Genomic DNA, 23,574 nt, shown 5'->3' on the forward strand with positions numbered 1-23,574 from the left:
TATTTTTTATAAAGATGTTGGTCGCCCTCGTGTGGCGTCAGGTTTTACCTGACCGAGCATGCGTGTTTGTCAGCCTGAGGAGTGGGAGGAGTTCTGTCAACAACAAGGAAGCGGCTGGTCGGCTGTGGATGTTTATGCACTAAAGAGGCCAAATGGGCTCGGAAACGGCTTTCCAAATGTAAAGAAAATGCTAATAACGTTGTGCTACGTCTACCTCTGGGTGCGCTTTCAGAAGTGCTATACGGGGGTTATTCGTAACACCTTGCGCAGATTGTGCGGAAGCAAAAGCACTAGCATTAGCAACAGTTTCACATTCTGTGCCTTGAATCCACCAGGAAAGTCGTCTGATCTGAAAGGACAACCTATCCTCCAACATAGTTTCAATAAGCAACTAAATCCACCTCTGCCCGAAGAGACAGTTTTTCTGAAGTTGGGTGACAAGGCTATTTACATAACCGAGCCTCAGGTGACAAGCTTTTATCATGTATTATATAGTATAGCTATAGTAGCCAGGGTCTGTTAGGCCTTGTGAATGGGCAAGCCCACAATGCTGGCTAATTAGCCTACTGTACCGGCCGTACTGTAGCGTATGCCAAGATGAAAAGGTTGCTAAGTAACATAGCTATTTACAGTCTTACAGCTTATTGTCCACTGTCCACCTTGGAGTAATGTAACAGCCCCTTAATGTCGGCTACGCGGTTTCGTAGACGCTTTGTTGACTAATGATCACTAACTGTCTAATATTAACTTCCATCTGTATGCGGACATCAGTGTGTATGTTGTTTGTATTGTTCCTAGGCATGCGATGACCTCACCAAATGGACTGTGTTGTTGGGGTCCTCTCTGGTTTGTGTGCCGCGGATAGAGAACATTTCTTTCATCATAGAGGCTACCTCTGGACAGAGAGTGAGCAGGCAGTCTCCTCTCAAGCTGAAAAAGAAAGTATGCATCACAACAGATAAATAGCTACCCTACAACCTCTATCTGCTTTAGTGTAAAATTCAAGCATGCAACCGATCACCTTACCATGCTCAATTTAAATGTCAGGAGAAGAAAGGAGTTGCAAAAATATCCCCCCCCCCCCCCCAGGTTCACATAGCACCCTTAACAACAAAACCTTTTCACAAATGTGGACCAAACCAAATGGAGAAAAGAGCCTTAAAGGACAGTCATATAAACTATTACAGTGCAGATTGGATAATTGATTTTTATTAAAAGGCTAAAGGTGTGGGATTGGCCTTAAAATGGAAAATTGTGTTTGAGAGAGAAACCAAGGTTGTCTATGGAGGGAGGAAGCTTTCAAAAGATGAGTGGACACAGTTTGGGAACCTGAGTCGAGTGTCTGTTTCCAAGTGTTACCTCCGCTCTGTTGTTTTCACTGTCTGGGTGTGACGATCCCAGACAGAGAAACCACTCCGGGCTCAGTGAGCCTGCGCTCCATTAGAAGGCTCAAAGAAAGAGAAAGCATTTTTTGGAAGTCATACTTTACAAAAGGAAGTATAGAATATTGCAGACTGTTGACTTTGACTGACTCCTCAGATACCATGTTAAGATTGTCAAGGGCCAAACATTTTAGTTGGACAGGAAGTACTGAAACACCATCCTTCTTTTAGCTATTGTGAAGGAGTTTTCTCAACACAGTCAATGCCATTTGTCAACATACAGCCTTTTTAAGAATGTAAATGGATCACTGGTATGGATTATACCAGGCTAAGTGTACATGGCTAATACATTGATGCAATATATTACAAACAATATATGTTTATAGATTGTGTGTGTGTGTGTTAGTGTGTAGTCTTCCTTCAAGGTGTTTAGTGCACCAACTGGTTTTACTGAACAAGTATCTGGTCATACTTGAGGCCAATATCAGTCTGCTCGCAGTTTCTTCTGTTGTGCTGGCCATCAGAAACTAAAGCTAACCTGTGTCTCCATTCATTGTCCTGGTGTTCAGGTATTAAAGTGGTCCGACTACTGTCTCCCTCTGGCCTGTAGTCCTGGCCAGCCATTCAGGGCGGTGGCTCAGGCCAGCGTTGACAACTTCAGCCGCTTGGGGGTGGCCTTTATGGAAGACCGTCTTCAGCTGGACAATGGACTTGTGCCTTCTAAAATAGTTTGTGAGTTGACTATGGAAACCACCTGTCTGTGTGCTCAGTGTGATATATAATGTCCAATCCAGTTAGAGATGTAATTCAATTTTTCACTTGAGGAAGGATTCACAGACATGTCTTGTGACATAAGTGTTTGCGAAGTGGTGTATTAATGCTAAGGTTTCGATAAATGGTCAGTCACCAGTAGATGGCTACTGTAAAGATGAAACACTTTGTTTCAAAATGTATTTCAGTTATTCCAATTTGTTGTGAAATCACAAATTGCATGAAGATGTGTGTGTGTGAGTGGATTTGGGTGATATTTTGCAATACCTGGCTCAACAATTCCCATGTCATATTTTTTCAGCTGTCCTTCTCCGAGAATCCGCACTCAAAGAACTGCTAGAAAAGCAACAACCAGCAAGTGAGAAGCATTGCATATCCCTAAACCACTCCCAGACTGAAATCATCCTCTCTCAACCCTCACCCTGCGGCTGCGACAAAGAGAAAGAAGACACCCAGCAAACACAAAGGAAAGGGAGCCTGCTCCTACCCCCGGAGATCCGGAGGTGCTTGAGTGAAAGACGAGGCTCTGAGCCCCTGAGAGGAACCCAGGACCTGGGCTCTGACAGTGGCCGCGAGGACAACCACTCCCTGGGAAACAACCACCACATGGAGACCCACGGCCACAACCTCCACTTGTCCAGTTGCCACGAGTGCCTGGAGCTGGAGAACAGCACCATCCAGTCAGTCAAGTATGCCTCGGCTGAGAACATCCCTGACCTGCCCGACGACTACGCCAGCGATCTGGACAGTGGGGATGAGACCCTGGACAAGCTGGAGGATGAAACCAAGACAAGTCAGTCGAAGAGAACCAACGCTAGCGGCAAGCCTCCCAACGTCCTAGTCTACACTGGCGGTTGCGAGGCACGCTTTGGGAAGGTCTGCTCTCTGTTAGCAGAGTGCATTGACACGGACAACTACGTAGTTTATCCCCTCCGGCCCCAGCAGGCCCTGAGCGAGCCCTGGCTGGAGAGCACCACCCTGCTCGTCCTAGCTGAGGAAGAGCCGCTGACTCCCCAGCTCCAGGCCCGCTTCTTGTCCTACCTGGGGCAGGGGGGCCGGGTCCTGGGCCTCTCCTCCTCCTTGTGCCCGGCTGGGCTGGTGCTGGTGTCCAGGGCGGACAGGAGAGGGCAGATATGCCGGCTCAGCTTCACGAGGGAAGACACCTCGGAGCTGGAGCTCAGCACGCTGGTTAGCGGGAGTGCGTTTGTTCGGGATCCCCAGGGTGGCGGGGAGGTGGAGCTGTGGGGGGAGCTGACAGGACACGGTGGGGACAAGGACATGGTCATTGTGAGGATGACTCATGAAGGGGATGGAGGAGAGGCTGTCCTCTGCCAGGTAAATGGTTTTCCACTTGAAAAACAACTGTCGGTTTTTGGGGTTGTTAATGTCTTCATGTTGTTAGCGTTGACCGGCCTATGTTAGAGTTTGCTTTTTTCACTATAGTGTGCAGCAGAGAAACTCACCCCATTTGAACTCCCCATTTTGGCAATTACAGGTCCATCTGGAGACGGCCCCCGACTCGCAGGAAGTGACATCACAAGGATTTAACGAGCTGAAGATGAGCAATGCGCGGCGATACGAAGTCCTGACAGAGATCCTCACCTCGCTGGGCTTGAGCTGTGAGCTGACCCCCATCCCACCCCCCAGCCCCGTCTACATCCTGTCCACCTCTGAGGTACACTCTCTCATCACATCTACCACACACTTTTAGCCAGAATCCACACTGATTAGGAACTTTACCGAACAATTGAATCCATTATGGAAACCTTATCCTTCTATATATTGGTAAAGACACAACCTTCACATCTGGCTTAACCCATGCTAGCTTATCAGTGTGTCTCAGGTGGACCTATCCAGATGAAGGCTGATTAAAGGCATGCTTTAACTCCAGTGTTATGGTTTAGGTGGAAAACTGCCGTTACGTGTTTTGACTGGCTGTCTGGACGTATAAACTGGGCCATAGCTTTGTTGCATATATTGGACTTACATTTGCATGTATTAGAAATCAGAATGGTTTCCACATGCCCACCTCCCTTCTCTTGGACGGCCCTGTTCATGGGCTGCCTCATTAAACATTTACCCAGCCAATTATGGTGTGTGTGCGTGCATGATCACCTGCGTATGTGGTTTGTGTGCATGTGTATTCACACAAATCACCAATGGGAGGCTTGGCTTATGTGTGTATGGCCACACTTGGCATGACTGGCATTAGCATGAACGGACTAGTCAGCATATATTGAATCAACTTTCCAAAGTGGCAGCATTGAAATCTTCCCCCAGATATACTGACGCTCTGTGAGTTTATCTGTGGGCTTGTGTGGATGTGAGGACAAGAACATGTGGAAGACGTTATATGGACCCGCGTGTGTAGCCTGACAGGCTGACTTATTCCTCATTATGTGGGTGTGCGCACGATGATGAGGGCGCCCTGATTAAATATCCCCCCTGAATATCTAATTGATATTCTAATAGCCCCACCAGTGTTGCGGTATGTGGGGAATTTGCGCTGGGAGTTAATCAATGTTTGAGCTGGATCACTGACAGTTTACTCACCCACTTCAGAGAGATCTTCAAAGGCCCCACAAGGATCCAATCCTCTTTGTCTGAATTGGCCTCCGAGGAGAGGAAGTGACACGCCTTAGGACCACAGTGAGAATAGGTGCGTTCAACTTCATGCAGCGCATGCAGCCGCCTGCAGCCCAGCTGACTTGAAGCAGCCGATGGCATTCTCAGCTTCAAGGCAGCCGGCTGCAGCCTGCCGAATTTTTCTGGAATGCTTCAGCTTTAGCTAGTATTTGTGGGTAATGTAGTCAAATCTCAAAGTGAAAAGCATCTATTGAATTTTCAACAGTAGAGAATTGATAGTGAGATACATTGGTATTGTCTCTAGCTATCAGTATAGAATGTACCTAAGGATTTTTATCTTACTGTCTATGTATTGCCATTATCTGGGCTGCCGGTATGGATGTTGGAAATTTGACCGGGTTTGAAATTGCGTTTGAATGTAATGCCGTCAAGTACATAGGTCTACCACTAGAGTGCAGTAAATATCTACCATGTCACTTAGGGACAACGCTCGCTCCTTTTCATATCAGAAGACAATCTGTCCTTGCTCTGTTTAGTAATTGATCCATTCTAAGTATCATATTACGACATAAGGCTAAGTGATTCATTTTCAATTTGAATGTTATCAACGTAGGCCAAGTAAAACCTTGTTTCAGTTGTAACCTGCGAGGTTGCTTTCAGTTTGATCCAAAATTTCTGAACCAAAGATCCTTAGACTTGCATCATCCGCCAGTCATCATATGTCATTTGGTGTTGTGTCCCCTAAATGATTCTGACAAGTTCAGTTACTTATATCTCCTTTCACTTGTGGGAATGAGCCTCTGTCTGATTCAGTTATAAAATAAATAAATTAAACCAAACTGTAATATTACTATGACTGTTTTCTTTGTTTGGACTGGAGTATGACCTTTTTGACCCCCCTGCCCCAGCCACTTTGTTACAACAAACACCAGGAGGATGAAAGCAGGGGAGTAGGTGGGATTGCTTCCAGATTGTTCTAGAAATGGTAGGTGCAGTGTGTGGGAGGAGATGGAGGGGGGGGTGGATACGGGGAAGTTTGTGCACCTTGCCTCGGCACAAGAGTGTGGAGGGACTGTGGAGCTTAAATCAGCTAGGGAATTTCAAGTAGTGTGTGTGTGCGTGTGTTTGCGTGCCCGTGTGTGTGTGCGTGCGTATGTGCATGCTCAGGTCTGTGTGTGTGTGCGTGTATACTTGGGTCTGTGTGTGTGTGCCTGCTCAGGTCTGTGTGTGTGTGTGTGTGTGTGCGTGTATACTTGGGTCTGTGCGTATGTGCATGCTCAGGTCTGTGTGTGTGTGCGTGTATACTTGGGCCTGTGTGTGTGTGCCTGCTCAGGTCTGTGTGTGTGTGCACGTCTGTCAGGTTCCCCTTCTCCATCTTAGTCAAGTGACGGGTTGGATTTCAGCAACTTCTTGTTGACCGCTTCATCGAGGTTGTGATTGTTGCTTATCCTTCCCTCCCAACAGCTATCCTGAAAACATGCTGTTTCTGCTCGAAACCACCCCCTCCTTGTTACCATATTACTCTTCACTCCTCACTACAGTTTAATTTAGTATAACGGTTTAATAAGATTAGGAAAGTAGGAAAAATTTCCTGGAGTGAGAAGCGCCCTCAGCTATCCTTCCTGACAGTGGATGTCAGTCTTGTTAACTCAGGGCTAATGGGTCTCCAGGGACTGGCCTCTCTCTTTTGTGATTGGCACAAAGCAGATAATTGAGGCATGCAGATTAGTGTCTCTAATTGATTAACCATCACCGTATTTCACTAAATATGGATCTGAGCTAGCTAATAAGGCCTTTCTCCCTGTTTTGTGCTGTCGTTTCTCAGAGGGGGTGCTAATCACATGGTTTTGGGTGACAGATGGTGTCTTGAGAAAAAAAATTCTCCCACCCTTTCTTTCTTATTGAGACTTGATAGGGGAATAAAAGGACTAGAATTCACATATCTCCATGTCAGATTTGTTTTCCTCTTCTTTAAAATTGAAATCTCATGGGGTCAACCCATCCCAAATTAGATTTTTTCCCCCTGCTTAATGCATCACCCCTCATAGTCAAGGGCCATTTTTCTCTACCCCTTTCCCTTCATCTATTCACTCATTTTAGGTGTTCCCTTCAAAGAATGTCGGTGACACTTGTTCCTCTCTACCTCTGTGCCATTAAATGAAGTGGCCCATCCACTCTCCCGGCACATTGCAATGTCCTGCTCGTTACATGGAAGTGGTGCTCCTTCAGTAGAGGGGGGCCAGGCAGGCTTTGTCTCTGGGTCTGCAGATACACACAGGCCTTAATCATGGAGTAGTCACTGTCTAATGACCTTATTTGCTCTCCGAGGTTCCTGCGAGCCATGTGTTAAGGTTAAACAAAGTGCTTGATAAGCTCAGTTTGTTTATACCATATGTGTCTTTGGGGAAAGCTGAGCCAATAGTACATTTTCATTTTGTTCATACATGGTTATGGTAGAGGCCCAAATAAAAGGTACTCTAAAACCCACTTTGACCACTTTTTTTTTTTTTTTTTTACATTTAACTACTCTCCTACTCCCTACACAATTCACTAAATTGTAGGAAATAATTCCAATCAGGAAAATATGTAGTCGTAGTTGATATTGGGATTTGAACTAATGTAACAGCCTATCCTTTTTAAAATACTTTTTTCTTGTAACATTTTCAACGCAACAGATGAGACATTTTTTTAATTCCCTGGAGGGAAGCTAGCCTAGACTAGCCTGCAAAGCCTAGTCTGCAAATAATTCATCCTCTTCCTGTCGAAGTACAACTTTCATACCGTATCGCATTAGCCCAGGAACATATCCAAGCTGTGCCTCACTTGAGAGAAGGGGCTCATGCTGACATGTTGAGCAACCTGTTCAATGTTAGTCATCAACTGGAAACACAGGGCGGCAATGTGTTATAGCATGAGTCATATATGTGTGTGTGTATTGTAGCCTGGTGATTAATGAGAAGTGACTGGAACAGAGTGGTTCTCTCAGCCCCACCACCCGCAAGAACGGCGAGTAATTAAACCGTGTCATTGATTAGCCGTAGTCGTTGATTATCTAATTTAAGGCAGGGATCTGTACTTTAACCCTGTACTGTAAATGTTAGTTGCTGTTAGTCGCATTGTTCCGTTTGATGTCAGGGGGGTCGTCTGTTCAATAGCAGTCCTTTTAACCAGCGACCACCTGACCACAGTGACTAGACACCGTATTTCTAGCTGAAATATTGCTTGCTTACGTTGCTAGCTTGTCTGGACTCCAACTTTCTGTCAGTCAACTATAATGTCATCCCCCTCATCTACCCCTCCTTCCCTCAGGAACGCAGGGCCGGTTTCCTGAAGTGGCTCCACACCCAGGTGGACAAGGAGGGGACGTTGAAGTCTTCCAAGGCCTCCCTAAAAGTGGTGTCCAGCTCAGAGATTCAGTGTAGGAGCCAGGTCCCTGAGGGGACCCTGGCCCTGGTCACGGACTCCCCTCGAGAGCTGAACCCAGAGCAGTTCAGCCTGCAGACCTACATCCAGCACCTGGGGACCACCAAGCTTGGACGCACCCTGCTGTACGCCGAGGTCACCCCCACTACCATGGACCTGCTGGAAGGGTAACACACACTGCTACACCAGCCCCTTAAGCATGGGGTTTCCATTGTTAGTGTAAATGGGATGAAGTGGGATACTTTTGTTCAGAGGTTTTATTTCCATGTGTTGGATTTTTGTTTGTGGGTTAGACTTTAATTGAAAACAGTATTTGACCTTTCCACCCTCAAAGATTACAGGTCCACTTAGTTTTGTCTACCTTACCAGGTGGATAGGGTTTTGTAATTTTGCATCTGCTTTGCAAAATGCAGAGGATCTGGGATAGGATTGTGATTCAGATTAGCTATTATTTAAATATCATACAGTGGGCTGGGATATAGAGCAGGATAAGAGGAGTGTAAGAGTATCAGTGAAGGGAAACTGACACTTGATGACACATGCACTGCGATACACTCGTAGTTCACCACAAGGCGATGGCAGAGTTTACGAAAGTTCTTACGGAAGCAAAGTTGTCAGACACCCTGGTAGTGAGAGCACAACGATGGGAGATCAAGAGAGCGGTAAAGCGTTGTAAAAGCTAGAGTGGAAGATTAAAAAAATATATATATTTAAGAGAGAGAGAGAATTTGACTGAGTGGTTGTCCATGATGTTATGGGGGGTTAGGGTGGTCTACAGTCCTCTGGGCTGGAACTAATTTAATGGCTGAGTGAGCTCACTGCAGCAGAGGCAGGCTGCACCTAATAGAGCTCTTTGTCTCCAGCCCTACATCTCACTGGGAACTTGCCAGTCAACAGGCGGGATGCCGGGAACAGGTGGAAGCTATTAGACCTGTCATAAAGTTTGAAAAATGGATTCTGGACCTGCGTTGAGGTGATTGGAACTGACAATGTTGTCATTAAGGTTGTAAGGTAACCAAAGTGTGGGGGGAACAGGGCACCCCTCCTCTGCCGGTCTTATTTGGTCCTCCTCCCCTTGATTTGAGCAGTTTTTAATTTCCAGATGTCCCGCTGTTACAGTCTTGATTAAGTAGTATTATTCTTAAAGAAAAACTTCACCTCAAGCGAGTGGGGTATTGTCTGTGTTCACAAGCTGTTTAGATAATAAATTCTAGATGGATTTTAAGGGTCAACCTCTACACACTTTGCTCTTCTCCATAGTCAGCACAGGCAATATAAAGCATCCCAATACTGTGTGACACCTTATCTGGTCTTGAAGTGTATTAATTTTGGCATTAGGTTTTGCTGATGATAGCGAAAACAGGGTATCGTAAAAATGTATTTAAAAAAATACATTTTCTGAATGGGTCTGCATGGCTTGTGCTTTTGTAACAGCTACTCAAGTGTAGCTTTTCAGTTTTCTTTGGAGATTCTCCAGGTATCTGGACTTAATAAGCATTTCTTTTAATACCCTGTGTTTATTCAATTTGAACGTAACTGTTTTCAGTGTAGCAAGAGAGGAATGGACCCAAAGCCCAGTACATGTACAGTAAGTGCAAATTTGTCCATTGTCAAATCTTTAGTCGAGGAAAGTGAAAATAATCTGAATAATTCATGGGTATAATTGGACTGTCTTAAAATATCAATTAAAAACACATTCTTACTTAAATGCTTATTACATTTGCATTGTTATAACTGCTGGAATACAAATTATAATATTAGGTTTCTTGCTTCAAGCTTGAAATGTACTGACAATGTTCTAAGATAAGTCAATTACAATTTAATAGTAATAGTAATTGAGTAATTAATTGTCCTTAATTACTTACACAGCAAATACACATCTAATTAAATAATCTACAAGTCAAAGTAAGGATTCATAGAATTCACTCAAAACATTTAAGGAATTCAACAACATGATGCCATAAATAATATTAATAATAAGGTAATACATTTTTACCTTGTGTGTCACAATACCACCGTAAATACCTGTACTGAAAACACTCTAAATTATCATAATTACAAGAATAATGAAACCTTTATTTTTTCATTCTCCTAAACGCAGTTTTAATTACAGATTAATCTCTTATTAAAAGTCCCCCTTTCAGATGATTTCCTTTATGGGGGGAAGGGGGATGAATTGCAGACCATTGAGGTTGAGATTAATAAAAGGGGGCTTGGTTTAGGGGGGCTAAAGTGCCGAGATCATTGCTTTAGAGGTCTGATAGAGACTGGGCTATATTGACAACCAGCTTCTGGGGCTAAGCTCATTGGGGCTGGGCGAGGGTGGAGCTGTGGTTATGGAGGCAGTCTGTTTGTCCAGAGTATTAGTCCTTTGTTTGGCCAGAAGAAGCTAATAATAGGCTGGCCTCAAGACAGAGGATAGTGTTCTCACAAGGTCACAACCAAGCTTGAATCTCAATGCCCCTTCTGCCGAGGTCGCCTGGTCTGCTCCACACACTGGTGTAACCGCTGGCCGATAGCATGTTCTCCGCTAGCGTGGGCAGTACCCACATTTAATTGTACAAAAACTGAATTTCTATAATAGATGGGTAGTATTTGATCAAAGTCTTAAGTTTAAGTATTTCTTAATTCTGTTTCACGTCGTTGAGTAGTATGCCATCAAGGCCTTTCAGTAGCAACACATCCAGACAGCCTCCCTCCTCAAGGTTACATGACGGGCATGTTTGCATCCGACAGACAGTTTAAATAGCCTGTTTTGTTAACTACAATTGAGACTCGGTTGTTAACGGTGTGGAAGTGTTTATTTGTGAACAAGGCAGGATGAGAGACCCCACGGTGTTCTTGAACGCGGTTCCACCGAGCCCAGAGCACCTATAATGATGCTTTTCCTGCTCTGGTGAAACTGATCCCAGCGCCTAGAGCCCCCACACTTTCCTCGCTACACATTTTGCTTTCTCTCCTGCTGTTCTCTTACACCCCTCTTTTCCCGCCGAGGAATTAGATACGTACAGAAAAATGGCCCATGTTTCCTCTCCACTAAAAACAGGTTGCATTCAGGTGAATACCAACTATGGTGGATATAAAATGCTAATTGGGATTTTTACTGTTTTTAATTTTTACTGTTTTTAGGCCTCCAAATGCCATGTGAAATGTTATGGTAGTTGTTGAAATTCATTTTACTCAAATTCTCTACCATTCTCTACTCTGCCCACAAAGTTGCTCTTAAATTTTATAATTCTACAACTTCAGCATTACCGAGCATATTGACTCTTATTTTAGTTTTGTGCTGTGAAAGTCTGTGAGTCATTTCTGAGGTGGGGACATAAACAAGACCCACTTTCAGCTAATGGGAGCATAACACCTTCCTCCAATGGAAGTGTGAATAAGACCAACAACCAGAACAAGAGGCTCTTCTGGTCTAGGCTGCACCAGTTGACGGGGCTAAAGCCCTGGCAATCAGTGTTTGTTTTGATAGGGAATCCAAAATCCAAACTGACACTGTATGGAATTAGGGTCCTGTTTCCTGTGAAAAATACGAAGCCTTGTACGGTGAAAAGGGAACTGCAGTAAGGGAGGGAGAAAACAGACAGCCCCCGAAACTGCTGCTGCAGGTTTGTACATAAAAATCAAATTGGTCCAATTGACCTTGCATGCTCTACCTGCAATTATGTCAAATTGTAGGCAGATGCTTAAAGTCCTCATTTGATATTCGGGGCAACATCTGGCTTGCAAGCCTGGCTTGCAGGGAGTTCAAGTTTACATATCTCTAGTGAAGGGCATGCTAAGGAGCTGGAGTGCTGGTTCACACTGAGAGGAGAGAGGGTCCTATGTGCACAAACTAGTGGGAAATAGTCAAGTGGTGCAGGACAGACTCCCACACACTCTCCAACTGTTCTGGCACGCTATAGTTTGTCAAATGAATTAGTATGTAAAACAACAAGCTTTCATGATCTAGTAAGGATTTTGTTGGAGCGAGATGAAATACATTTGATTCAGATCCCTTTATGTACAAAACTGGTTATTTGCTTATGAGAACCAAGTGCTGTGGGGAAAGAACAAAACGATGAAGCTTGCATTGAGGAGGCCTTTCAAACAGAGACGTCGCTTTCAGGCTCGCCAGTTAAAGAGAGACATCAGCTCCGACTTCTCAGCATTCTGATGACCGGTATCTCTTCTCCAATCGCTCTAACAGGCCATTATCGGAGCAGTCTAACCAGGCCTGTACCGCAGACTCAGGGAAAAAGAAAGGCGCCCTGGCCTCGACTGCCCTCAGTAATGGACGCCACCTCTCATTGATCACCTCCAAGGGTGCTATTTGGAAATGATAATTTTCACCGCTCTTCTGGAAACAGGATTATCTCAATTAATCACATTTACAGATTAGTTTTTCCTCTCCTATTGATCATCACTTTGATGCCAGCAGATGATCAATGCAAACACACTTATTCAAATAACAGAAAATCCAGTTTTGGAAATGAGCATTGACGGCAGACATAATCTTTGAATTTGCGATATTTTGATCTTGTGAACTTGATTGAAAGAGTGAGAGATTTTGGGGGAAATGTTATTGCAGGTTAAATGGCTTCCGGTAAAATGTCCCTCCAATCGGCTGCCACTCGTACTATAACTGGTTATAGTGATGATATGATTTGATTCTTCAATTATAATTAAAGTGTTATTACTCATAGTTTCCATGGCAGCAGATATCTTTTGTGGTCACCATTGGTTTGCTATTATTGGAGCAGACAAGTGACAACTGTTGGTTGTGACAGGCAGCATGGTGCTGGGAAACATCTTCATCTGACCTGTCAAAAAATCAGAATCAGAAGAATCAGAAGGGATTTTATTCGCCATGAATGTTTGCACAAACAAGGAATTTACTTTGGCAGGGAGGTGCATACATTAAACATATAGGAATATTGAAACTTAAATATGTGGACTAACTATACAAAAGGAGCAAAGTCTAGCTAATACTAAGGGGGGTCTAGCTAATACTATGGGAAATAAAATAAAAAATAAAATATGAGTAGTCATAATTTACAATGTAACCTAAAAAAACACATAGTGCAAGAGAACGATATAATAGTGCAAATTGCAATGTGCAGGTTGTCATTGTGCAGATTGTGATTTAAAGTCAGTGTGAGTCCTTGGCCTTGTTAAAGTGGCCAACAGCGGATGGGAAGAAACTGTTCTTGTGGCGTGAGGTTTTGGTCTTGATGGACCGCAGCCTTCTGCCGGAGGGGAGTAGCTGGAACAGGGAGTGTCCAGGGTGGGAGGGGTCGGCCACAATCTTCCTCACTCGCCTCAGGGACCTCGAGGTGTGCAGATCCTCGAGGGAAGGCAGATTGCAGCCGATCACCTTCTCAGCAGTGCGGATGATACGCTGCAGTCTGCTCTTGTCCTTGGCAGTGGCAGCAGCGTACCAGATGGTGATAGACGAAGTGAGGATGGACTCAATGATGGCTGTGTAGAAGTGCACCATCGTTGTCTTTGGCAGGTTGAATTTCTTCAGCTGCCGTAGGAAGAGTTGTCACCCTGGTTCACCACTCAGGGGGTGTAGCGGAGAACCCTTTTGGGCTGTTTGTCTGATCCGAACCCCACCCTAACCAACCCCCCAAAGAACAAGGTGAAAGACTGGCAATGTGGGTCTGGGTCTGGAAGAAACACAGACACACACACACAGTGGTGTGTGTTACCACTCCTCCCCACTTGTCCCACAGATGACTTGGCTGGTGGCCATTTATCCTCTGACCCTGAGGCCCTGGGTGGGTGACCCCTCTGACTCGGCTACCCCCAAACAAAGACCCCTGAGCCGTGGGTGGAAGGGGTATCTCTACCCCCCACCCCATACAAAGACTTGTCTTGACTTGAAAGCCTCTTGCTCCTCTACTGGGAGCTATGGCTCTGTCTTTCAGCCTTCACACATGCAACTTTGTCTGCCTTTGTTCTGGTCTTGTTGTAATTATCTAACGAACAATGAGACTTGGAACGGTTTGTGAAGATTAAATAGATGTCGATAGTGGCTATGGTAGTGGGGTCACTTACTAACCGTTGTGGTAGCTTTCAAAGTCTTTTCCCCCCTCTTCTACAGTTAGGTCACTCTGTCCTTTGTCCTTTTCCATTTGTCCTTGGACGCAGCTCTGGAAGTTGTAATTTCTTGTTAGTCGATCATGAACAACCACTGTAGCACCACACAACAAGCTCACCATGGTGCATTCACAGGAGTCTCATGCAGGGCCTGTCTCTCTGGTTCTCCAGGTAAAATGATGGGCTTTACTCAGAGGTCCAAGCACAGAGACATTACAGGAGTTTTGTTTTTGTTTTTCTTACTGTCCCACGGTGGCTGCTGCAGGTTGAGGGAGTCCCCTTTGCATGCGGTCGTTGGTCCAAATCTGGCCCACTGTTGCTCATTTAAAGAGACCAACCTGGAGAAACACAGCTGGTTTCTGCTACATGCCTTGGCCTTGGGGAGGGGGAGCGAGCGCAGGCCCCTAGCTCTGAACCACGGCCATCCTCCCAGATAGATTGTGGGGAGGCGTGCAATCCATCTTGCTTATGTCATTCATCAATTTCTTTCATATTTCTAATGTAGCGTTTTATATATTTCCATATTTACTGTAGGCCTGCTTGTTGCAGCCTTATTGCAGTGTCAGGAATTCTCAGAGCGCACAGTGCTCGTATTGAGACTTAATTCTTAAATTATAGCCAGCCACTCTTCTCGCCAATCTATAAGACTTAGCGATGAGTTAATAATGTCTTAAGTTGGACGTTGTTTTAAGTTGGACGTTATTTTAGGATTTTACACCAATTTCAATCAAGCTGAAGGAGCACCCTGCTTGGACAAGGACGAGCCTGAACTCTTAACGCTGTCGTCTCACACTTCAACCACACTTCTGTACGCTACCCGGGAGGGAGTTGAGCAGAGTGCAGTTTCACTTGTCTATTTGTTTCACTTGCAGGTGAAAGTCCCCCACATTGTTGCTGTCTAATTGCTAATTGTGGGCCTTTTCTGTTCTCCTTTGTGGACGTTATTGAGAATCTTTCTAATGCGTTTGGGCTTTTCTCTGAGCCAGCGGCGACCTCTGTGAATGTGCTTTGAAAATGAGATTAGCTTTCTAGAGGAATGCATTAGCCCCCACAGCTTTTCAGCCCTGCACAGGCTGAGCTAGCCTGGATTGGAGATCCGACTCACTCACAAACACTTACGCTTCTCTCTCTCTCACACACACACACACACACACACACACTTATACACGTGTATATACACTCGTTGTGCACCCACAAGCATAGGCAAGGCATAGACGCACACACATGCACACACAACTTCTCCCCCACCCCTCCACCTACTTCTTTATTGACAATCTCTCATTGAGCATATAAGAGCATTACCATGTTTAGAAGTGAGATGTTTTGTTTGATCTGCGACTGATCTCATATTTGCGTTGAAGAAATTAATTTGACGCTGCTTTGCATGCTAAGCCAGGCACACTAAGAAAGAGGGGATTGATTTCAGAGAGGACAATGCCATGAAAAAGAGACATTTGGGGGGGTAAAAACACCCTTCACATCAGAAACGGCTCATTTTTTGGTTCCCAGCTTTGGGACAATGCAGCTTTTCTCTGTTTTTCTGTGATTGTGGAACGAGTCCTTACTGCAGTAGCGCTGTGGACAGAGAAACTGTCCACTCTGGAGGGGGGATCTGGAAATGGTGTTTCTTATGTCTTCTCTAATACTCTGAAACAGCATTTGCTCACATTCTCTGTAATACAAAAAAAACTACTTAATTTTGCAGGGTTTCCCGCAGAATTTTTTTTAGTTAAGGTAGTGGTGGTGGGGGTGGGGGGGCAAACCCTGGAACACGTACTTTATTGACAATACAGTACTGCCTCTCGTACCTTATTGCTTCAATACACCATATTATTTGATAATATTGCTACGGTGTACATTTGTAAAGTTGTCAACTTTAGAATTATTCATAGGTATAAATTTAAGGTGGGACGGTAGGGACATGTCCCCACCAATGTTAGGAAACATGTAATTGTCCCCATCAATAATTGCAATTGGAGTTTTGGAATGGAAGGGAGAAAACAGGACAGAGTAACACGGCGGATATCCCATTTAAAAAAAACGTTTTCTTTACAACGTAGTTCAGGCGGCAGGCGTGTGTTGCTTCGGCGGCCGCCTTAACTGTAAAGTGCTGCGGGAAACCCTGTTTAGGGGTAAAAAGTTTGTGTTATTTTTGCAGATTTCGTTTTTTCTTGAGTCCTCATCATTGTAAATGTTGTAGTGATTTCAGGTACCCAAGTTTTCATCCGTGTCTGGCATTCTTGAGCTTTGTGGTAGTGAAGTTGTAAATGGTCTAATATTCTCACATTACTTTCAGGTAAATCATCTTTTCCTTATCATCCACTCACTTCACAATCTACCATAACCAATTTTTTCTCTCTATAGCTGTAAACATTGTAAAAATACTCACCCAAATTGAAGGCTGCGCTCATACACCCGCACACGCACTCACATCTCCAGCTGTATCCCGCACCCCCACTTAGCTGCGACGGGGGTACATTGGGCAGGCCTGTGGAGGAGGTCAGCACCGGTCTTCCTTGCCTAGTTAGGCGCTGATGTTCTTATTAAAAGCTCATTTCTGGGGCTGAAGGACTCCAGAGAGCCAGCTGGGCCCCCTGACCGCTCCCCCCCTGCTCTTGATTGGCGAGGGGCCCGATGTTGTCACGAAGTGGAGAGCAGGGTGCTCTGGTGGTCCTGCCGAATCGCGGCAGAGCCCAATTAGGCCCCCAGCGCCCAGCTCTGCGCCTGGCCGCCACCTAACAGGCCTCAGCCATGGGGAGGTCATGCTCCTGCTAACGCTGCACACACTGAGCTCTCACACGACCATGGAGCACAGTAACACGGGGCAGCCAGATGACCCCCCACACACACACACACACACCTGGATTGTGTGTGCATTTGTACTGAGTGTTAGTGTGCATGTGTGTGTTGTCAAGATGAGAGATTTTGAGATGTGTTGTGATCTATATCATGACAGGGCTATAGATCTAGAAAACTAAAAGTGTAAGCACAATTAATACACTAAACATCTGGTCTTGGTTCACAGTCAAAATATATTTCAAAAGATTTATCATAAAACCATATTGCAAGCCTATTCCTTTTTTTTGTACATTATGCATGGCTGCCATTCCATTAATATTAAAATTATGTAAAACATGTTTTCCCTGCGTCTAGGACTTAGAAGCCTCAAGGTTTTGAAACGGCAACCGCCCAGTTTGTTTTTATTGGTTTTTCCTTGTTGAGGTCATGATGGCAGTTTTTTGGCCGTTGAGCCTTTTCACCAAGTCAAATTGAATTAATATCATTTGAGTGGCCACATTTCTACAACTTTTATTTGACATTTGGCTATATTAAGAAATTATTTTCTCCTTTTTGGCTTCAGACGTTCTGGGCCTCTCTGACAAATTTGCATCAATCACAGGATTTGCTATTAACAATAATAATATGAAATGCCTGCAAAAATATGCTTCCAGGTTCTTGCAGTTAATTCATATATTTAAACTACATCCTTCCCTCATGTAGTTTTTGTGGTTGTAAAAAACTATGAGAACTTATTTTGTAATATTACAATGATTGTTTCATTGTTCTATATCCATTCACAAACTCCAGTGGGAATTTAAAAAAAAACAATGGTAAACTTGTAACTTTATAGATTAAACAACCTTCTGGTTTTTCATGTAAGTGAGTCCTAGCAGGGTCCAGACAAAATACGTCCAGGCCTAGATAGAGCCATCTCCAGAAGCAGAGACCCAGCTATCCCTTTGATAAACACTGTGGTTCTTAAACACCACTGTTTGGCCAATGAGTTTTAGAGGATTAACACCCACCACCACCTAATCTTATTCGCTGACACCTTCTCTTTGCATCTAAATGAGCCAGCTTCACAATCTTTGTTAACCAGCCAGGAGACTTACTTGGCTAAACCCTACTGGGTTCATTTATTTTCTTCAGAGATTTCACCATTAAGATGCTGATTGGTAGTGTGTCATGTCTTTTATATCAGTCTGATATAAAGATCAAGCACACCCCTGTTGTGGCAGAATGTGTTTTTGTGTGACTCTCATGGTGTTTAGTAATCTAGTGTTTAGTGTCTGGAATGTAGGTAAGATGATGTGTCTGCTACATCACATTACATTGCTGTTTGGGCTTTCCTCAAATGTATTTCTTAAAGACTGCACAGTGCATACATTTGTAATGATTGTAGATTGGAACACATTAACACCAGCTCTATTGAGGACTTGAGTGCTAATGTGTGTGTGGGGTGTTGGGGGCATGGGGTGTGTGTGTGAGAGATATTATGGTGTGTGGGTGTTTGGGGTGAAAGCTAAGGTGCATAGTTAACACCTGAACAGGCTGTGTAGTTTATCTTTAACTCTGAGTTTGATTAATACCAGGTGCCCATCCGGCCCAACACTAGTTGCTCAGAGCAGACCAGAGAGTAAACATTAACTGCCTGATGCCTGCGGCGGAGCTGCTCTACTGAACGGAGGAAACTTTGGAAAATCATTGATGAAACAAGGCTGTTTCACTGTTATCAACGTCTGCGTCTTTGTGCGACTAATCACATGCATATTAGGTAGGCCTTGCCAAAGTTGTGATTTGGCTAGGCCAAATTTGTTTTGATAAATTAGCGTTGAATCCCTTGATTGGCATTTGCATGCACTCGAGGGAGGGAAGAAAGTGACAACAGTAAGGACGAGAGAGAGTGTGTGTGAGTGACATAGGGGTCAAGTGGATACTTGTTTACCTTGGAGGGGGGGTTATTTGACTGGTGCACCTGGGGGATGTGAACCTTGTGGTGAAAGGTCATGGGTTCAGCTCAAGTCCAGGAAGAATATAGGTCTGCTCAGTTCCACCTTCCCTGATACCTTATGGAAAATTAATGATTAGATGACTGGGAAGGCAAGTCTTATTGATACAAATTTCCTATATTTTCCGGTGACTTTTAAGTACAAGCTTTGAGAAGATACCAGTGTTAGCTATCTTGACAAGCCTACTACAAGCTCACTTTATTGACTTTATTCCTCTCCTTTCTTGTCTGCTGTGAAGGTTGACGCTCCACTTGCCTGAGGAAATGGGGTTAATCGCTGTAGCTGCTCGCCAAACCCAGGGCAGAGGTCGGTGATTTTCCACCACACTGCGCGCACACACACACAAAAGTTGTAAAAACTTTTTATATTCATCCCTCCTGGATAATAATACCAACATTTAAAACATGGACTATGAGGTAAGCATTTCCTTATTTTAAACCTTCCAACACACACTTCAGTTGCTTTTTTTGTCGTCTCGCTCTCCTCATGTCGCGTTCATGTCTTTATTGTCTGTGTGGAATTGTGTCAGGACGAGGAGGGAACGCGTGGCTCAGTCCGCCAGGCTGTGCCATGTTCACCCTGCATGTCCAGGTGGCGCTGAGCTCCAGGCTGGGCCAGAGCATACCCTTCCTACAGCATCTGGCCTCGCTGGCGGTGGTGGAGGCCGTTCGCACGCTGCCTGGTTATGAGGTGTGTTCAGCCAGACCGTCCTCTCCAGAACCAGTCACAGATCACATACAACCCGAATTCCGGAAAAGTTGGGACGTTTTCAAAATTGGAATAAAATGAAAACTAAAAGACTTTCAAATCATATGAGCCAATAGTTTATTCACAATATAACATATTAACATAACATATGTTTAAACTGAGAAATGTTACACTTTTATTCTCTAAATGAGCTCTGCTACAGGTCTCACAAAAGTTGGCACGGGGGCAACAAATGGCTGAAAAAGCAAGACATTTGGAAAATATTTACCTTTGAGAACATCTAGCAACTAATTACGTGAATTGATATCAGGTCTATCACATGATTAGCTATAAAAGGGATGTCTTAGAGAGGCAGTCTCTCAGAAGTAAAGATGGGCAGAGGCTCTCCAATCTGTGAAAGAGTGCGCAAAAAGATTGTGGAATACTTTTAAAACAATGTTCGTCAACATCAAATTGCAAAAGCTTTGCAAATCTCATCATCAACAGTGCATAACATTATCCAAAGATTCAGAGAAACTGGAGAAATTACTCCCATGGTTACATGGATTCGAATTACTGGCTTATTTAGACTGAAATAGAAAAGCAATTTATTCAACTTTGCTATTTAAAGTTTTCACTCCTTTGATAGCTGGTGCTAGCTAGCTAGTTGTTTAAAAAAAAAGACTTATTTAGCATCAATTTTATCAGACCGGGAAGGCAACACGTATAGTATTCTACCTGCACGCGTTGCTGTCTCGGGAATGTTGAACTAGTGAACACTTTAAATAGTAGAGTAGAATAAACTGGTTTAAATAAGCCTAAATACAAAACTTACTACCTAGTAACCAGTATAGCAACCATGACAGTTTCCTGCTAGCACGCATAGATATCTCAGGAATTTAAGGTCGGCATAGCGACGGACGCGTCCTTGCTTCGGAACGGCATTGTGACGTCAGGTAGGACAGTATTTGGCCCTCGGACAGTATTTGGCCTGACAGAGCCGTGAGTGATGGGTGAACCATGAGTTCTGGGTAAAATAATAATAATAAAGAAGATACTGTGGTGGTTTTAGACTATGTGCAGCAGATGAGGCAGAACTTGTCCTTCAAAGTCAGTCAGAACTGCTTAGCTTGACAGATCTACAGTATAACCTTTTCAACCTCATAGAAACTTGATATTTGGACAAGAATGCCATATGTTATACAGGTTAAATTGACAGACACGTTTGAAACCAAAACTTACTATCTATGTTTGAAACTTGCAGTTTGGCCTACAAAACGGTCTCATGTATTGTAGCCTTTGTTGACTAATGTACTGTTGCGCATTTTATTTTTTAGGACATCGATTTGAAGGTGAAGTGGCCCAACGATATCTATTACGGTAACCTAATGAAGCTAGGCGGTGTGCTGGTGACATCATCAGTCATGGGACCATCTTTCCATCTTCTCATTGGTAAGAGTTGCTACAATAAGAGAGTTGTTACAACACAACATTTTGCAATTTGGATAAGCAAAAAGTATTGGGAAACAAAGTGGTCATATTTCAACTTCATAGGATGTGGCATCAATGTCAGCAACAGCAACCCCACCATCTGCATCAACGACCTGGTGAGCAGGCACAACCATGAGCGTGGCTGCAGCCTGCAGGCCCTCAGCCCTGCTCAGGTCATAGGCTGCACCCTGACCTCCCTGGAGGGGCTCATCGCTGCCTTCCAGCAGGGAGGGCCCCAGGCGGTGCTGCCTATCTATTACAAGAGATGGATACACAGGTAACCCCTTGGAATACTGCTACTGTCATATGGGATAGGATAGTCCAGAATAGTCCTTTTGCATGCCAGGTTGATTAAATCCCATAGTAGTTAAAGCGGTAGAACAGGAGAAATATGTCATGGAACAATAAGACTGGTTACCAATGTTTTTTGTCCAATCACTAAGTTTTACCTTATGAGCCAATCACCAAATAGAAGTTCCCAAGACTCGTCATATATATCCGGGGGGCATCATTGTTTCCTCCCAGACAGAATGTACTGTACCCTGACCTGGCCTCTCCCTGCCCTCAGTGGGACCCAGGTGCGCCTGTGGAGTGAGGACGGTCCCGAGGCTGAGGTGGTGGGGCTGGACGACAACGGCTTCCTGCAGGTGCGCTCCAAGGAGCAGGGTGTAGTCTCTGTGCAGCCCGATGGCAACTCTTTTGACATGCTGAGGAACCTGGTGGTCACCAAGCAACGCTAATCTGCCTTCTGACCAAGCCCTCCCCTGAATACGCTGCAGGGCATTTCAGACTGGCGTTGCAGAGGACAGCTATAGTGACTCTACGATATGGGGCTGGACTGAAGTGTGAGATGCTGCCGACCATGATATTAACGAGAATAGAGTGAAATATTGACTTGGTGTTATTTAAGAGTTAACTAATCTGCTTGCGAAAGTATTTTTAGTTTAAATCTACCTTTTCTTTCTTCACTTTTTGTGATTAAAGTGAGACAATATATGACCTGTTTATTTTAGTTTGAATACGAGTATTGGATTACTTGAGTACATTTATATTAATTTATAATTGACAGCTACATTACACCGTATATAACCATGTTGAAGAATTTAAAGCAAGTTATCAACATTTGAAATGTATTAAAGACCATCATTTTTCCATTTCACTTAAGGTTTGTATGCCAAATGGACTGAGCTGCATGTTTTCTTTTGTTATAGAATAGAATCTGTCATACAAAGTATCTTCAGTTACAGAACATTGGAATGACCTCTCCCTTAAGTGCTAGCTAATACAGTATTCACATTTGGGCTATGAACGTGTTAAAACATGTCTTTAACTTGCTTCGAAGTGTACCAAACATAATTTGCGTAAAAACATTGTAACGGCTATTGACACGCGATGTCGCATTTTGATGCAAATGCATTGAATAAATGCAAGCACATTACCCTGGAAAGACTGGTTGGAGGCTGTATATCTCTGTGATGACTGACGACTGGTACAAACCAAGACTTTTGCACTTTCGTACCGTAAATTAGCCAAGGTTACCATAGAATTCCATGCAGTGAGATTATTTTGTTAAGCCTTAACTTTTCTTTTTGGTCTGGGTAAAATGGAAACAATAGTTTTTTTCTTTAAACAAGTCTGTGGATTTGGTGTACTGAGTCTTTTGGCTTATTTGTAGTTTAAATACTATATTATCAATGTTAACAGAGGGTCAATATTTGTAAAAGAAAAAAGAAAAGTGATTTGTATATTTGATAAGACAATTGATGTTGCTGTTTGGTGATCTTTTAAATATTATTAACTCGTCATTCCGATAAGATCTAATAAATCATACAAAAGTGTTTAAACGTGTAAAATGTGTGATCATCATGAATAACCCCACAGTTCTAGAGCAAAGGATTTATGATTTACAAAGTTTCGGATCTGGCTATGAAGAATCAGGTGGTTTAACTGTTGTACATTTTGTACTGCACCCAAACATGTAAACTTACACCACAAACAAACAGGCCTGACAAACTGCCACAGTATTTGCTTCCTGTTGACCAGCACAGAATATTCCATTTACGTAGAAGAACCCAAATGTTCTCTTTCTCTTCTCTGCTCTCCATCCGGTATCCAAAACTATAAGCAGCCACGCTGCAGCAAACTACACTGTTGACTAGCACAGTGGACTGACAGTGAGCTATTGGTTGAGGAGGAGGATTCTCTCCTCTCCGTGGGAGTGATGAGGTGTGGGAGAGCTCCTGGTGCAGGTGGCCAGGGGCTGTGGGGGCGTTAGTGCTGGGATTTGGAAAAGGTTATGCTCGGCTTCTCCCCAAGCTCCTAAATGACACCTCATTTGTCTTCAGCACCTCAGCCCT

General features: G+C 44.0%; 1 protein-coding gene across 1 annotated transcript; it reads left to right on the top strand.

Moving 5' to 3' along the window:
* The first annotated feature begins 62 nt into the window (after nucleotides 1-62).
* hlcs (holocarboxylase synthetase (biotin-(proprionyl-CoA-carboxylase (ATP-hydrolysing)) ligase)) lies at nucleotides 63-23,061 on the top strand. The gene is made up of 11 exons (XM_084698437.1): nucleotides 63-466; nucleotides 799-942; nucleotides 1,952-2,114; nucleotides 2,455-3,488; nucleotides 3,649-3,828; nucleotides 8,049-8,329; nucleotides 19,278-19,345; nucleotides 19,569-19,729; nucleotides 21,064-21,178; nucleotides 21,281-21,494; nucleotides 21,786-23,061. The coding sequence occupies exons 1-11, from the start codon at nucleotides 188-190 to the stop codon at nucleotides 21,955-21,957; spliced, it is 2,811 nt and encodes a 936-aa protein (XP_084554563.1). The 5' UTR covers nucleotides 63-187; the 3' UTR covers nucleotides 21,958-23,061.
* The last annotated feature ends 513 nt before the right edge of the window (nucleotides 23,062-23,574 follow it).

Source organism: Hypomesus nipponensis, chromosome 5 (assembly GCF_054491055.1).
Source record: "Hypomesus nipponensis isolate SF chromosome 5, ASM5449105v1, whole genome shotgun sequence".
Classification (NCBI taxonomy): domain Eukaryota; kingdom Metazoa; phylum Chordata; class Actinopteri; order Osmeriformes; family Osmeridae; genus Hypomesus; species Hypomesus nipponensis.